The sequence below is a fragment of the Coregonus lavaretus genome (genome assembly GCF_964263955.1).
Source record: "Coregonus lavaretus genome assembly, chromosome: 4".
NCBI lineage: Eukaryota > Metazoa > Chordata > Actinopteri > Salmoniformes > Salmonidae > Coregonus > Coregonus lavaretus.
Window position 1 is genome coordinate 12,845,479 of NC_139991.1, and position 15,385 is coordinate 12,860,863.

Sequence of the window (15,385 nt, forward strand, 5' to 3'; positions counted from 1 at the left end):
TGTCAGAGTCTGAACTGTAGGAGAGTAAATCAGAGAATAGAGCGGCGCTCTGATCATGTCTCCCCCTCCCTCCCTCCCTCCTCCCCCCTGCAGCTGCTCAACTGCATCATGGACATGGTGGAGAAGACCCGGCGGTCTCTCACGGTGCTGCGGCGTTGCCAGGAGGCCGACCGCGAGGAGATGAACCACTGGATCCGACGCTACAGCGACGTGGAGGATATGAAAAAAGGTGGGAGCAACGGCCAGCCACGCCCTCCTCCTCCTCCTCTACCTCTACCTCCTCACAACTCCTCCTCCAACACTCCTAACAACGTCGAGACACAGCAGCCCATAGGTACATCCACTGCTGCAGACACCAGCACCACCAGGCCTCCAGCATGCAGGCTGTCACTCCTCACTCCACACTGTCCCTCAGTCAGTTCCTCAGTGTGTTCTGTCTGCTCTGAGGAAAGAGGAGAGCATGCTGGCGTCGCATGGCCACAGAGAAATTGGTCTGGGGGATGGAATTAAATGTTACAAAGCCAAATGAAGCTTACGTTTGAGTGTGTTCATGTGGTTGGGACGCAGAGGGCTGAATCCTAACTAGAAATCTATGCGTGTAGCTTGGGCTTTTGGTAAACCATGCACTGACATTAGTGGGAAATCTGTGCAAAATATAGAGTTGTTTCCAGTTAGGATTTGGCCCATAAAGTGTGAATGTGTGGAGAGCGTGGTGGACTGACTGATGGTCTGGTCTGGATTGTGTTTCAGAGATTCATAGGGACTTCTTGCACAGACCTGCGTCTGGCTACCTACCTGAGGAGATCTGGAGGAAAGCTGGTGAGTAACCACACGTCCTTACTGTACTGTCACTGTCCCAGTCCCGTCACTGTCACCCTCACTGCAACCTCCACTGCAGATAGCCCTGAAGAGGGCCCTGTCTGTCCGGTTGCCATAGTTACATAAAGACAGGGATGGGATTGGAGGCCCTGTGACTGTCATGTGTGTCATTAGTGCTAAGTGCTTCCCACCTTTAACCGCTATGAACGGCAACTGCAGTTCAGCTGCAGTGAAAATGCACCAACCAACCTGGTGCAGTCCAGAGCAGCGCATGCAGCAGAGGTGGGGCCTGCAGCTTAACTGAGTCCTGTTGGGGAGAGGGAGGAGGAAGAGGAGGAGGAGGAGGAGGAGGGATATCCTCTGCTTAGGAGTAGTAAAGCTTAGTTCATATAATACTGCTTTTCAATGTGACAGCTTTTAACTAATTGTTTTAAGTATACTTGAACCAGTCAGATCAATTGCATCCTAATAACTGTTGGCAATCTGGAACCAAGCCCCTTACTTAGACTAATGACTGTCACTATCGTACGCAGAGCAGTCTGATTCAGGTATATGTAGCAGGGGTGGGTTAGTGTGTTGCAGTGCCTGGGCCTTATATAGCAAGCAGAGTCAGTTATGACGCAGCCTTGGTTCTACTGAGAACAAACACATCATTATCCTGCAGTCATATTTCAATACTGTGGGGGAAAGATGCTGCTGTCTGCGAGATAATGTGCTGCATTTTCACCAGCAGAAAAACTATTTTAATTGCAGTTATTTTTCATACAGGTGCTACAAGTATCCCACTCTCCCCAGCACTAAAGCAACTCCAAAATAAGCAGGGTAAGTATAACAGCTCCCATCTCCCCCTAGTGTATTGTGTGTGTGTGTGTGTGTGTGTGTGTGTGTGTTTGTGTGTGTGTGAGACCCCTCCTATGTTATTCACTACTGCACCACCTCTGTCCTATTACCACTGCTTCTTCAGCAAACATCATAACTGCAGTCCATCTCTTTAATTAAAAAAAGACACGTATTCTCTGGTCTAGTTAGGGTTGAGAGACTATGCCGCCTTTGAAAAACAAGGTCTGAAGTGTGAAAAAGAAAAACCTGCCAGATCCCTCTGGAATTAAAACGTTAATATTGCTGCCCCCGTGTTTTGCATTAAGTGCTAATTGCCCTAGCATCTGCTCTGCAGTCTCCTTGATAAGAATTAATTAAATTTGCAAACTAATCTTAGTGGTGCATGCATTAAGCCTGATAATTGAGCAGCAGAGGATTGTACCAATAGTTAGAAAAAAGCATGCACCAATAAGAAGGGAAAAATGAGAGAAATGAAATGATGGATGAAGGTAGAGATGGGCAGGATGAAGAAGCAAGGGTAGACGTGTGTGGGAGGTGTTGAGGGGATGAATGGAATACAAACTACTTCTCTAGTTTCTGAGCAGAGGAGACAGACTCTCTCTCACACACACACACACATCCTCATATTCGGCACATACACACGGGACTAGCCGCCGCAGTTTTGGGTCTGGGGCTGCTGAGGATGCACTGACCGTCATCAACCAGCAGGAGGACTCCAGCGAAGTGAGCATCACAGCCTTATCACCCACACCATGCCCCCACACTATCCTACACTCTTAAGGTTTCCACACACTTAACATGCGTAGAGCTAAATGCTTGCGTGCGCTGGGCCACAGCAGCCCCAGCCCCTGCCCCAGCCCCAGCCCCAGTTCAGCACAGCAGCCCCAGCCCCAGCCCCAGCCCCAGTTCAGCACAGCAGCCCCAGCCCCAGTTCAGCACAGCAGCCCCAGCCCCAGCCCCAGCCCCAGCCCCAGCCCCAGCTCAGCACAGCAGCCCCAGCCCCAGTTCAGCACAGCAGCCGCAGCCCCAGCCCCAGCCCCAGCCCCAGCCCCAGCTCAGCACAGCAGCCCCAGCCCCAGCCCCAGCCCCAGCCCCAGCTCAGCACAGCAGCCCCAGCCCCAGCCCCAGCTCAGCACAGCAGCCCCAGCCCCAGCCCCAGCTCAGCACAGCAGCCCCAGACAGCTGGACCAGAGAGAGAGCAGAGGGAGAAATATGACAGTTATTTATGACTCCCCTCCTTTACACCAACTGACTGGAAGAATCAGGGAGTGAGAATAGACCACGGTGTGGCTCTCACCTCCAGTCTGCCCAGAGGAGGCTCACTCACCTGGGGGACCACCTGACTATGTCTGTGTGTAGGAGGGAGGGGAATCATCTATTAATACAACTTCCCCTCCTTTTGGTTGTACAATACATTTACTTGGCCCATATACGGTGCCAGTTGGCAGTTTGATATCATATTTTTCATGGCCATAAAATGTCCATTTGGTAATGAACATGAAGATTTAATTAGTTGTATTATTTGGGGCAGCTGTTTTCTCTAGACAGAATTCTGCAATAGCTAAAACAAAATTAATCTCTGATGTTATATTCTGTTCTATTTGTAACATTAATACGATAATGAGAGGGATCGTGATTCCTTCCTAGCAGGTTAACCACTCACACACTGTCTTCTAATGAGAACCAGCCTTAGCTTCTATTTTGGACCAGCCTTAGCTTCTATTTTGGACCAGCCTTAGCTTCTATTTTGGACCAGCCTTAGCTTCTATTTTGGACCAGCCTTAGCTTCTATTTTGGACCAGCCTTAGCTTCTATTTTGGACCAGCCTTAGCTTCTATTTTGGACTAGCTTCTAAAGGAGTCCACACACCTGACTTTTCTAAAAACACTGCCTATTCACTCACACGAGTTGGCAGAGGATAGGACCTCTATCACAGTTACCCCCTGTTAGCGAAGTTATGCATCAATGATATGGAAGCCATTTTCACTCCTCAGTTCTTATGTCTGTTTCTTCTCTGTTCATTCACTCAGAAAACAAATGATCAAAAGCAGAGAGTCACAGAATACTGGGTTAATAGGCAAGTTTGTGAACAAAGTTTGGAGACATCTGCTGTTGTCAGCGCTGGAAATGATTGTTACCAGACGTGTTTTAATTAATTATTAACAGGCTTCTTTTTCTGATAGAATGTTTTAAATCTTGGATGATGTACATCTGTTTGCCGAGATAAAACAAATGGAGAGCTTAGAGTGCCTCAATAAAACATGACAGAGTAGAGCATGAGGGTGCAGGAGCGGTCATGGGGACTGATGCCTCTCTCTCTTTCTCTCTCTCTCTCTTTCGCTCTCTCCTTCTCTCTCTCCACAGAGGAGGCAGTGAACGAGGTAAAGAGGCAGGCCATGTCGGAGCTACAGAAGGCTGTGTCGGACGCTGAGAGGAAGGCCCATGAGATGATCTCCGCTGAGAGGTCCAAGATGGAGCGGGCGCTGGCCGAGGCCAGGAAACAGGCCTCTGAGGATGCACTGACCGTCATCAACCAGCAGGAGGACTCCAGCGAAGTGAGCATCACAGCCTTATCACACCATGCCCCCACACTATCCTACACTCTTAAGGTTTCCACACACTTAACATGCGTAGAGCTAAATGCTTGCGTGCGCTGGGCCATATTTGGAAGTGAGTGGAAACGCCAAGCGGATGCTTCAAATGTATACATCCGGTGAAATATCTTTCTCATTGTTCAATCTGTGCTTTTAGCTTCCCACAACGCCATGTGAAATAATCAGATTTATAATTAAATAATATGCCCTGGCAAATTCTTATACTTGCCTGTGTAACCTACAAAATTATCCCAATTTGATATACCGCTTCAATGTATTCACTCCTATATCAGCTAAAAATAGAATGTCATCATGTTTTGGTCACATTGAAAAAGCACATATCTCACAGCTGTTTTTAACAATAGCCTGGAATCAATAGTTATTACTTCTAAACACAATACATTTTGGGGGGGGATTCTAATAAGGCTATAATGTTGTTTGGTTTATTGTTTGAACAGTCGCTGAGATTATATTCATTTATCAATGCAAAATAGGTTACTTTGATGCACAGCCTATATATCAGATCAAGGAACCAAGCAAGCTTCATTGCCTACTGCCCCCATGACTACGCAAGGAATGATACAGCGCGTTACAATTTTCTAGTGGTACGGGAGTACGTAGAATGTCCGAGCACACTACAAGGAGCCACCCCTTTTGTGATGAAAAACTACATTGCTACATTACGCTACGCCCCGTAGGGTCCGTCTCCGTAGGGTATAAATAGCCCTTAAGAAAAAAATATGCAATCTAGAACCTTAAAAGGGTTCTTCGGCTGTCCCCATTTTAGGAACCCTTTTTGGTTCCAGGTAGAACACAAAAACCTGGAACCAAAAACAGATCTCCTATGGGGACAGCCGAAGAACCCCTTTGTACCCCATGCCCCACACCCTGTGCCCTCTCACATACCACAGCACAGCAGCAGCCATGAAGAGAGAAACACTCATCACCCTACTGTCTGTAAACACAGGCACTCACTGCTGCACTGCATCACAAAGCACATTGTCACATTCCAAACCTCAAACTCACAATCGATCGTGTCACCTCATCCCACCAACCACTTGTTTTACATAACAAACTGTCACACAGCTAACCCACTTCTTTTAGACCGCACTTCCTCAAAATAGTCCTGTCACACACACCCTCTCTTCACATGACTTACTGTCACACACACTTCATAACATGCCCCCTCCCCATAAACATTTGCTTCTCAGTAACAGCTCATTCATCAGTTCTATACAAGCCAGAGTCCTCAATGCAATGTGTGTCTATTCAAGCTACACAGACAGATTCTGCACAGATCAACAGACAGAGCAGTGTTTAACCTATCAATTCTCTATCAAAATCCCATATTCTGCACAGAATGTGTATATCTTAAACAGGCCACTGTCTGGTTGTGGTGTTAATGTGAGCCACAGCTGGCTGCACCTGGTCTGAGTCAACACCATGTTTTCATTTCATTATTAAAGAGTGAATCCAGCCGCCTGTCTGAATAACAGCAGCCACAAGCGGATGGTCGGAGCAACAGTGTCAGGGCCAGGACAGGACAGGACAGGACAGGACAGGACAGGACAGTCCACCTAGTGGTTTGGGGCATTTCTAGCCCCAGAAAATAAATGTGGGAATTTGTTGCCCAGAACATGAAACACTTCAGCTGTGGATAGCATGACAGTATTTGAAAAGTGGTAACAATGATATTTGTATAATAATATAACGAATAATATGACGACCAGAGATTTATTTTATCAACTCTATGCCTTCTTCCCACTGTCTCTCCAGAGCTGCTGGAACTGTGGACGCAAGGCCAGTGAGACGTGCAGCGGCTGCAACACAGCGCGCTACTGCGGCTCCTTCTGCCAGCACAAAGACTGGGAGAAGCACCACCACGTTTGTGGCCAGGGTCTGCAGGGCCTCCCCGGGGGCAGCAGTGTTCCTCTGGGCACCCCCTCCTCCAGCGCACCCCCCACACACTCAGAGAGCACCCCCCCTGGTCCACTCTCCCTGCCCGGCCAGACCAGCGGTGGTGGGGGAGGCAGTCTTTCCGGCAGTCCTAAGGAGGCTGGCTCCAGCAGTGCCTCACGCTCCACCACCCCAGCTACCCCTGCACTGCTGGACGCCACCTCTCGCTGACCCCACCCTGCCACGCCCTTTCACGCCCAGTCACTCCCACTGACGCTACAGTACAGCTGCCATCCATCCTAAACAAACTGAGGAATCTCCATCGATCGCACTGCACCCTTTCCTTCTTCTGAACTGCATCTGTAGTGCGACCACCGTGAATACTGCACCGTCGACTACTTCTTAGCTACCTGAAGGCCTCGTTTTGTCAACTCCTCAACTTCCCCCCCCCAAAATTGTCTGACTATCTCTCAGCCTATACAGACTTTCTCTCTGTCAAACTCGAAACTAGTCAAGGGGTCCACTGTAGTGTTTAGCATGGCTAGGGCTTACTTTACTGAATGCTCAAAATAAACCAATGCAGAAGCAGAACTTCCTCTCTTAAAGTCCTATTACAAAAAAACACACCAGACTTGGTTGTTGAACTCTGATAATGTTGTGTGAAGATCACCTTTGTTATATGCCAGACCAACACGTGGCCTCGGTAACATAAGCCCTGTCAATGCTGTGTATGTAGGGGGCTTGCATTGCATCAGACTCGTTGTGGTACCACACTTATTGTGGTGAAACAATAGTAAATAAGAGATAACTAAATGTAGCACTTGGAGAGGATTTCCCTTTAACGCAGCAGCAGTGGGTTGACGCTTAACCCCCAGCATGTGCACTAACAGCCCAGACCTCTGAGAGATGGATAGATAGATGTGTCTATAGAACAGGCTCCTCTGTGTACTGGGCCATGGACATGTCCTGACTGAGGTCCCCTATCTAAGAAGCCAGACACCAGTCAGGATACCCCTCTTCTGATGGAGGAGAGGGGATAAGATATACTCATGGTGTGATTTATTCCTCAGAAACTCTTCCATAATACGGCTAATTATTTATCTGATGATTCATTTTGGGGGCTTTAAAGAAGACAATGAAAAGTCCAAATATTCGAAACAAATAATAATAATGATGAAAGAAAAAAAACTGTTAACTACCTTGCTAGCGAGCCAAGAAAATGACACCGGACTCACCTCTCTGTACCGATGTGAACCCAAATGAATTCAAAGTAGAAGGGAAAAAAACATGATCCAAACCTTTTTATTACACTGCCAAAGTTACTAAGAGACAAGGAGAAGCACTCATCTTGTAACCAAACGCAAGCAACTTCACCTCCTCAGCAGAAAAGCCCTGGGAGATAAAGGTTGTAGAGCAACAACAGGACTCACACAAAAACTCTATATTGAGTGAACTGTAGCTGGCCTCTGTCAGCCTGAAAATACCCACAGTGATCCAGAGAGAGAAATCCAGAGCAAACATTTGAAACGCTTGCCACAAAAGACAATTGAAAAGGAAGGACGAACCACTGAATGAGACAGTGATTTATGTGAATGGCAATGGACTGGACAAAGAAACAGCTACTTGGCCTCAAAAAGAAGATGAAAGGCATTGGAACTGCCAAAAAGAACCTCAAAAAACGGATCATCTGTCCAAGCAAGCATTGTACAGTATGGATAGTACTTTTGTTCCTAATGATGTTTTTTTTAACTCTATGAAGAGGAGACATTTCAATGAGTCGTACCTTTTCACCCTCCCTCCTCCTTTTCCAAAGCATGACAAACAGACTAACGAGCCTCATAAGCAGTGTAGACTCAGTTCTCTTCTCTCTCTATTTCTACCTCCCCCCCACTTTCCTGTATGTTCCTCCCTAAAACTCCCTCAGTCAACCCTACCCCCTTTGGACACAACCTCTGAGCAGATATCTGGGAAGGGATCAAACCTGCTTGTAGATATTCCTTTTTTTGTTTCTCGATAAAAAATGGTCTCTGTCTCTTGTGTCCACCTGTGCTGCCCTTGTGCGTTTTCAGAAAGAGGGACTTCTCTTCTTTTTAAGTTTGGGCTGAACATTGAAGCAGGAGCAAAGACACTAGGAGAGAAAGCCCCATGTTGTACTTATTGTTCAATTTGTTGTATCTTTATCAATGAAAAGAAAATCCTCTTGTAGAATATTTTATATTGCTCGCATTGTAAGACAGTGAGAGGACGGAGGTGCAATATGAAGAGAATTCAGCTACTGAATGGAACCTCAGCAACTGCCCATAGGGTGTCATATAATATAGATACATATAAATATATTTAAAATAACATCAGTAACTTAATGTGAATGTACATAGTATTTAAAGAGGTCCAAAAATGTGTTTGCCAAATAACAGAAACCTTTAAAGTAATGTACAATGTCCAGAATATGATTTCTTTCCAGTTCATTTTTTTATCAAAGGAATTTTCATTTCTCATAAATCCTTATTTTCTACCAGATTAGCAAAGTCTGTTCAGTGTGTAATCTCAAAAATATGTTATGAGGAGGGATGTTGGCAGCGATAGTGGTTTTCTTCTGGAGTCGCAGTTCTTATAGCTCCCCCTATGATTGATGTGAGCATACACCACTGATTCCCTTCAAGAGGAGCCAGCTATAGCTCTCATGACAGGCCCAAGATGATGGTTTTAAAGAGGAGAAAGAGAGGCTTATCACACATTAATTCTAAAAGTGTCCTAGCATGAGGCTAAATTACTCCACTACTCTGGATATTGGATTTAAAACGCAAGAACTTGTGCCCAAAAAGTTATCTGTATCTGTGTGAAACATTGCCATCCATTGGGCTGAAGTGCCACTGCAGTGGGCCACCTTTCACAGTAAAAACCCTGTGGGCTGCCCCAAAACAAAGCCTACACACTGGTCTGAAAGTCTGAAGCTTAACCTAACCATGATACTTCCCAATCCTTTCACTGGTTATTTCTTCTTACCCTGTCCATAGATTAGTTTGTGAAGATGCAGTCTCAGTCATTTTTCCTCATTTAGGGTTAGGATCCTAGCAAGGCAAAAACTACTCAGAACCTGGGAGAGTTAGAACAGATGTCTTCACAATCACAGACTAACAAGGTGGAATGCCATCTCATACAGTAATGTAATCATAAGCTATATTCAAGTTAAAACATCATTAAGTTATACATACAAGCTCAAATGGCTTTCATACATTGCATTAAATAGGGTTTGTACCTGCCATGTTCAAATGAATGAAATAATAATCCCCAACCAATTGGCCACATAACTCTAAAATGGACCAAACTTGAAGGAGCTTTTGTGTTGTTTTATCTTGTACTGTTACAAGTATGGTCTGCCGGGCTCTTTCACATTTAAAACCTAGAGTGACATATTGACGCAGAAACGATTAGATGTCTATTAGCATTGACAGTGTGTTTAATTTATCACATATGTACATGATCTATTTTCCTATATGTCAGTATCAAAAAGTAATATATAAATCGTTCAAATGTGATAAGCTGCGAGGTACCCTGCATCTGCGTGTATATGTGTGTCATGTTATTACCTATGTATTGAATTGACTTCAGCCTGTTTGTGTTTCTAACCCTCATCAGCCCTCTACTCTTCTTCCCCCAACATCCCTCCTGTCTCCTGACCTACCACCACGAGCTACCTCCTGTGGCGCCACAGCACGTGACTGGGAGAGGTCACTGAGCTTTGGAAGCAGGGCTGCTAGCAGACATGCAAACCCACACAAACATCAGAGCAAATAGGAAACAAACGAAATATCTAACACTGATAACTTTATAATGTGCATATGTTCACACCTCAACTCTGTCAGTCAGAAATAGGGATCAAATGAGGCACACTCAGATGATTTTGATTTTAGACTCTCTACATACACTACACTGTCCAGGGTTCAATATACAGTAATTCCTTCCATGCCCAAGCTGAACGTAAAACCATTACATGCCATTTGTAGTCCAAAACAAATAAAAGCACAGACCAAAGTATTTCTGCACGGCAGTAGATTTTGAAATTGTGTAGAGTAAGACCAGAGAAAAGGAGGCCTGAGGCCAACTATACCTGTTAACCAAAGTGTCTGAAATAAACACATGCTCAAAGCACAAGACAAAAACAAACAACCAACGCATCTGTGAAGGTGGAGATTTATAGATTAGTTATTCAAGCAATCAAAGCGCTTGTTTCTACATATCTAATGCCTCAGATAAGACTACAGAAACATCTCCAGAATGCGTAATGATTGCTTTGAGTTTTCTTACTAAGCCTTGCTTACAGACGGAATAAATGCATGGTGTGTGTGTGTGTACTTGTTTTCTCTTTTCACAATTTCTCTGTACAAACTACTTGAACCTTCAGAGCTTTAATGAAACATCTCAGTCAGAATAATGGCAGAGAATTCTAAAGATGTAGCAGTGCACTGAGAGGGAAAGACAGAGTGAACTCACCCACCATATTCTCCACAACATTACTGTAGGTTTCGATGACATTTCAATACACATTAGCCTGTAATGCTCTCTGTGTGCTTTGCTTGTCTGTGAATCAACCCTGAAACACAATAACTCATTGATTTGTCACAACTTGTGGCAAATACTATTTTTATTGACCAAAATCCAACCAAAAACAAAAAAAGAATGTGTTTGTAATATCTATCACACCATCTCTCTCTTTCTCTGCTGTCCCTTCTTTAGCCCAGCATTAGGGCACATGTTGTTTGGGCAGGTCTGTGCAGGGGTTGATGCTGTTGGACATTTGGCCATGTAAGCAGTCACTGAAAGGACAGCTGAAGTAGAGTTAGCATGCTGAGTTCCTGTTCTGTGTGACACACTGGAGAGAAAGTGTAACTAATGATATTTTTAGGAACAAGGTTCCTAAAGTGGTATGGGCTCTGAGGAAAGGATTCAGATTCTGGACATGGAATAATGGAAGAGCAACTGTGTGTGGAGTGTTCTATTTCATTCATGCCCTGTGATGACTCATCATAATGGGGTAATAGGAGGACTGTTCCTGCCTCTGATGTAATATCTACATAGCCTGGAGGTCTCCGCCTCTTATATATAGATAAAGACTGTCATTTATTCACACATACAGACCACTTTCTTATCTCTAGGTTTTTAATATGGGATACATGAAGAGGGCAAATTCCGTTTTTTTGATGGCAAATACTAGCATGTTGGCATCAGCCTCTCCCTAACCATTTACCACCAATGGCGTTTCCTGGCTCATCTGATTTTAGTGATTGAATGCCCTGTGAAGCCCGCACTGATACAAAGCTGAGATGGCAAAAGTGGATACAGCACTTGGTCTCCCCAAGCCATGGTAGGGCTGATTTTTTTAAAAAACATTATTACTTCAAGACAAACAAAGACTTGGTTTTATATGTGTAGGGAAGCATTATATACTGTATTGTGCAATACATTATTACAGAAAAAAAATATGTTTCTGTTGGAAAGGTTGGCGCTTTGAAGAACATTTTATTTTCCTCTTTAAGGGTCCTATGACCATTCTTTAGATGAAGTGAACTGTGCCAGAAGAATTTAATTCTGATTTGTATTTATTTATTGCATGCTTTCCTTCCCTTTTTGCTATTCCCCTTCTTTAACTGTGCGCTATGTTGGATGTGTGAAGCTGTAAACATTCTAATTCAGGTTATTGTCTGTGTTGAGCTATGTAACTGTGTAATTAAAATGAAATGAAATATCAATCATATTTCCTGATTTTCTGAATAAAAAATCCTTATTTCAACGTCATAATGAAATAGTGCTGCACAGGTAAGTTGGAAAATCGTATTTTGATGTAGTGGTATTCAAAGTCGGGGTCAGGGTCGCGACCGGGACTTAATACACTGAGCAAAAATATAAACTCAACATGTAAAGTGTTGGTCCCATGTTTCATGAGCTGAAATAAAAGATCCCAGAAATGTTCCTTACCCACAATAAGCTAATTTCTCTCAACTTTTGTGCAATTTTGTTTACATCCCCGTTAGCGAGTATTTCTCCTTTGCCAAGATAATCCATCCACCTGACAGGTGTGGTATATCAAGAAGCTGATTAAACAGCACAATCATTACACAGGTGCACCTTGTGCTGGGGACAATAAAAGGCCCCTCTAAAATGTGCAGTTTTGTCACACAAATCAATGCCATAGATGTCTCAAGTTTTGACAGAACGTGCAATTGGCATGCTGACTGCAGGAATGTACAGCAGAGCTGTTGACAGAGAATGGAATGTTCATTTCTCTACCATAAGCCGCCTCCAATGTCGTTTTAGAGAATTTGGCAGTACGTCCAACAGGCCTCACAACCGCTGCCCAGGACCTCCACAACCGGCTTCTTCACTTGTGGGATCGTCTGAGACCAGCCACCTGGACAGCTGATGAAACTGTGGGTTTGAACAACTGAAGAATTTCTGCATAAACTGTCAGAAACCGTCTCAGGGAAGCTCAACTGTGTGCTTGTCGTCCTCACCAGGGTCTTGACCTGACTGCAGTTCAGTGTCGTAACCGACTTCAGTGGGCAAATGCTCACCTTCGATGGCCACTGGCACGCTGGAGAAGTGTGCTCTTCACGGATGAATCCCAGTTTCAACTGTACCAGGCAGATGGCTGAAGCTTTGTGTGGGCGAGCGGTTTGCTGATGTCAACGTTGTGAACAGAGTGCCCTATGGCGGCGGTAGGGTTATGGTATGGCAGGCATAAGCTATGGACAACGAACACAACTGCATTTATCGTGATACCGTGACGAGATCCTGAGAACCATTGTCGTGCCATTGATCCTCAGCCATCACCTCATGTTTCAGCATGATAATGCATGGCCACATGTTGCAAGGATCTGTACACAATTCCTGGAAGCTGAAAATGTCCCAGTTCTTCCATGGCCTACATACTCACCAGACATGTCACCCATTGAGGATGTTTGGGATGCTCTGGATCAACGTGTTTGACAGTGTGTTCCAGTTCCCACCAATATCCAGCAACTTCGCACAGCTATTGAAGAGGAGTGGGACAACATTCCACAGCCCACAATCAACAGCCTGATCAACTCTATGCAAAGGAGATGTGTCGTGCTGCATGAGGCAAATGGTGGTCACACCAGATACTGACTGGTTTTCTGATCCATGCCCCTACTTTTTTGTTGTTGTTGGTATCTGTGACCAACAGATGCATATCTGTATTTCCAGTCATGTGAAATCCATAGATTAGGGCCTAATGAATTAATTTCAATTTAATTTCCTTGTATGAACTATAACTCAGTAAAATCTTTGAAATTGTCGTATGTTGTGTTTATATTTTTGTTCAGCGTACTGTGTATATATATATATATATATTTCCAGTATCAGTCAAAAGTTTGGACACACTTACTCATTCAAGGGTTCTTCTTTATTTTTTACTATTTTCTACATCGTAGAATAATAGTGAAGACATTAAAACTATGAAAGAACACATATGGAATCATGTAGTAACCAAAAAAGTGTTAAACAAATCCAAATATATTTTATATTTGAGATTCTTCAAATAGCCACCCTTTGCCTTGATGACAGCTTTGCACACTCTTGGCATTCTCTCAACCAGCTTCATGAGGTAGTCACCTAGAATGCATTTCAATTAACAGGTGTGCCTTCTTAAAAGTTAATTTGTGGAATTTCTTTACTTCTTAATGTGTTTGAGCCAATCAGTTGTGTTGTGACAAGGTAGGGGTGGTATACAGAATATAGCCCTATTTGGTAAAAGACCAAGTCCATATTATGGCAAGAACAGCTCAAATAAGCAAAGAGAAACGACAGTCCATCATTACTTTAAGACATGAAGGTCAGTCAATACGGAAAATGTCAAGAACTTTGAAAGTTTCTTCAAGTGCATTCGCAAAAAACAATCAAGCGCTATGATGAAACTGGCTCTCATGAGGACCGCCACAGGAAAGGAAGACCCAGAGTTAGCTCTGCTGCAGAGGATAAGTTCATTAGAGTTAACTACACCTCAGATTGCAGCCCAAATAAATGCTTCACAGAGTTCAAGTAACAGACACATCTAAACATCAACTGTTCAGAGGAGACTGTGCGAATCAGGCCTTGATGGTCGATTTGCTGCAAAGAAACCACTACTAAAGGACACCAATAATAAGAAGAGACTTGCTTGGGCCAAGAAACACGAGCAATGGACATTAGACCGGTGGAAATCTGTCCTTTGGTCTGATGAGTCCAAATTTGAGATTTTTGGTTCCAAACGCTGTGTCTTTGTGAGATGCAGAGTAGGTGAACGGATGGATGATCTCCGCATATGTGGTTCCCGCCGTGAAGCTTGGAGGAGGAGGTGTGATGGTGTGGGGGTGCTTTGCTGGTGACACTGTCTGGGATTTATTTAGAATTCAAGGTACACTTAACCAGCATGGTTACCACAGCATTATGCAGCGATACATCATCCCATCTAGTTTGCGCTTAGTGGGACTATCATTTGTTTTTCAACAGGACAATGACCCAAAACACACCTGCAGGCTGGGTAAGGGCTATTTGACAAAGGAGAGTGAGTGAGTGCTGCATCAGATGACCTGGCCTCCACAATCACCCGACCTCAACCCAATTGAGATGGTTTGGGAAGAGTTGGACCGCAGAGTGAAGGAAAAGCAGCCAACAAGTGCTCAGCATATGTGGGAACTCTTTCAAGACTGTTGGAAAAGCATTCCTCATGAAGCTGTTTGAGAGGATGCCAAGAGTGTGCAAAGCTGTCATCAAGGTAAAGGGTGGCTACTTTGAAGAATATACAGTACCAGTCAAAAGTTTGGACACACCTACTCATTCCAGGGTTTTTCTTTATTTTTACTACATTTACATTTTTTTTTTACATTTACGTCATTTAGCAGACGCTCTTATCCAGAGCGACTTACAAATTGGTGCATTCACCCTATAGCCAGTGGGTTAACCACTTTACAATTTATTTATTTTTATTTTTATTTATTTTTAAAGGGGGGGGGGGGGGGGCGGGGGGGTAGAAGGATTACTTTATCCATCCCAGGTATTCCTTAAAGAGGTGGGGTTTCAAATGTCTCCGGAAGGTGGTGAGTGACTCCGCTGTCCTGGCGTCGTGAGGGAGCTTGTTCCACCATTGGGGTGCCAGAGCAGCGAACAGTTTTGACTGGGCTGAGCGGGAACTATGCTTCCGCAGAGGAAGGGGAGCCAGCAGGCCAGAGGTGGATGAACGC

General features: G+C 44.4%; 1 protein-coding gene across 1 annotated transcript in view; it reads left to right on the forward strand.

The window, feature by feature from the left end:
* LOC311127646 (protein CBFA2T3-like) overlaps window positions 1-9,714 on the forward strand; it is a 46,566-nt gene extending 36,852 nt beyond the window's left edge. Inside the window, exons 8-12 of the mRNA XM_084159473.1 lie at window positions 94-334; window positions 751-819; window positions 1,588-1,641; window positions 4,024-4,214; window positions 6,030-9,714. Of these exons, the coding sequence (XP_084015599.1) occupies window positions 94-334; window positions 751-819; window positions 1,588-1,641; window positions 4,024-4,214; window positions 6,030-6,380 (906 nt within the window). The 3' untranslated portion in view covers window positions 6,381-9,714. The remainder of the gene's footprint in view (window positions 1-93; window positions 335-750; window positions 820-1,587; window positions 1,642-4,023; window positions 4,215-6,029) is intronic.
* The last annotated feature ends 5,671 nt before the right edge of the window (window positions 9,715-15,385 follow it).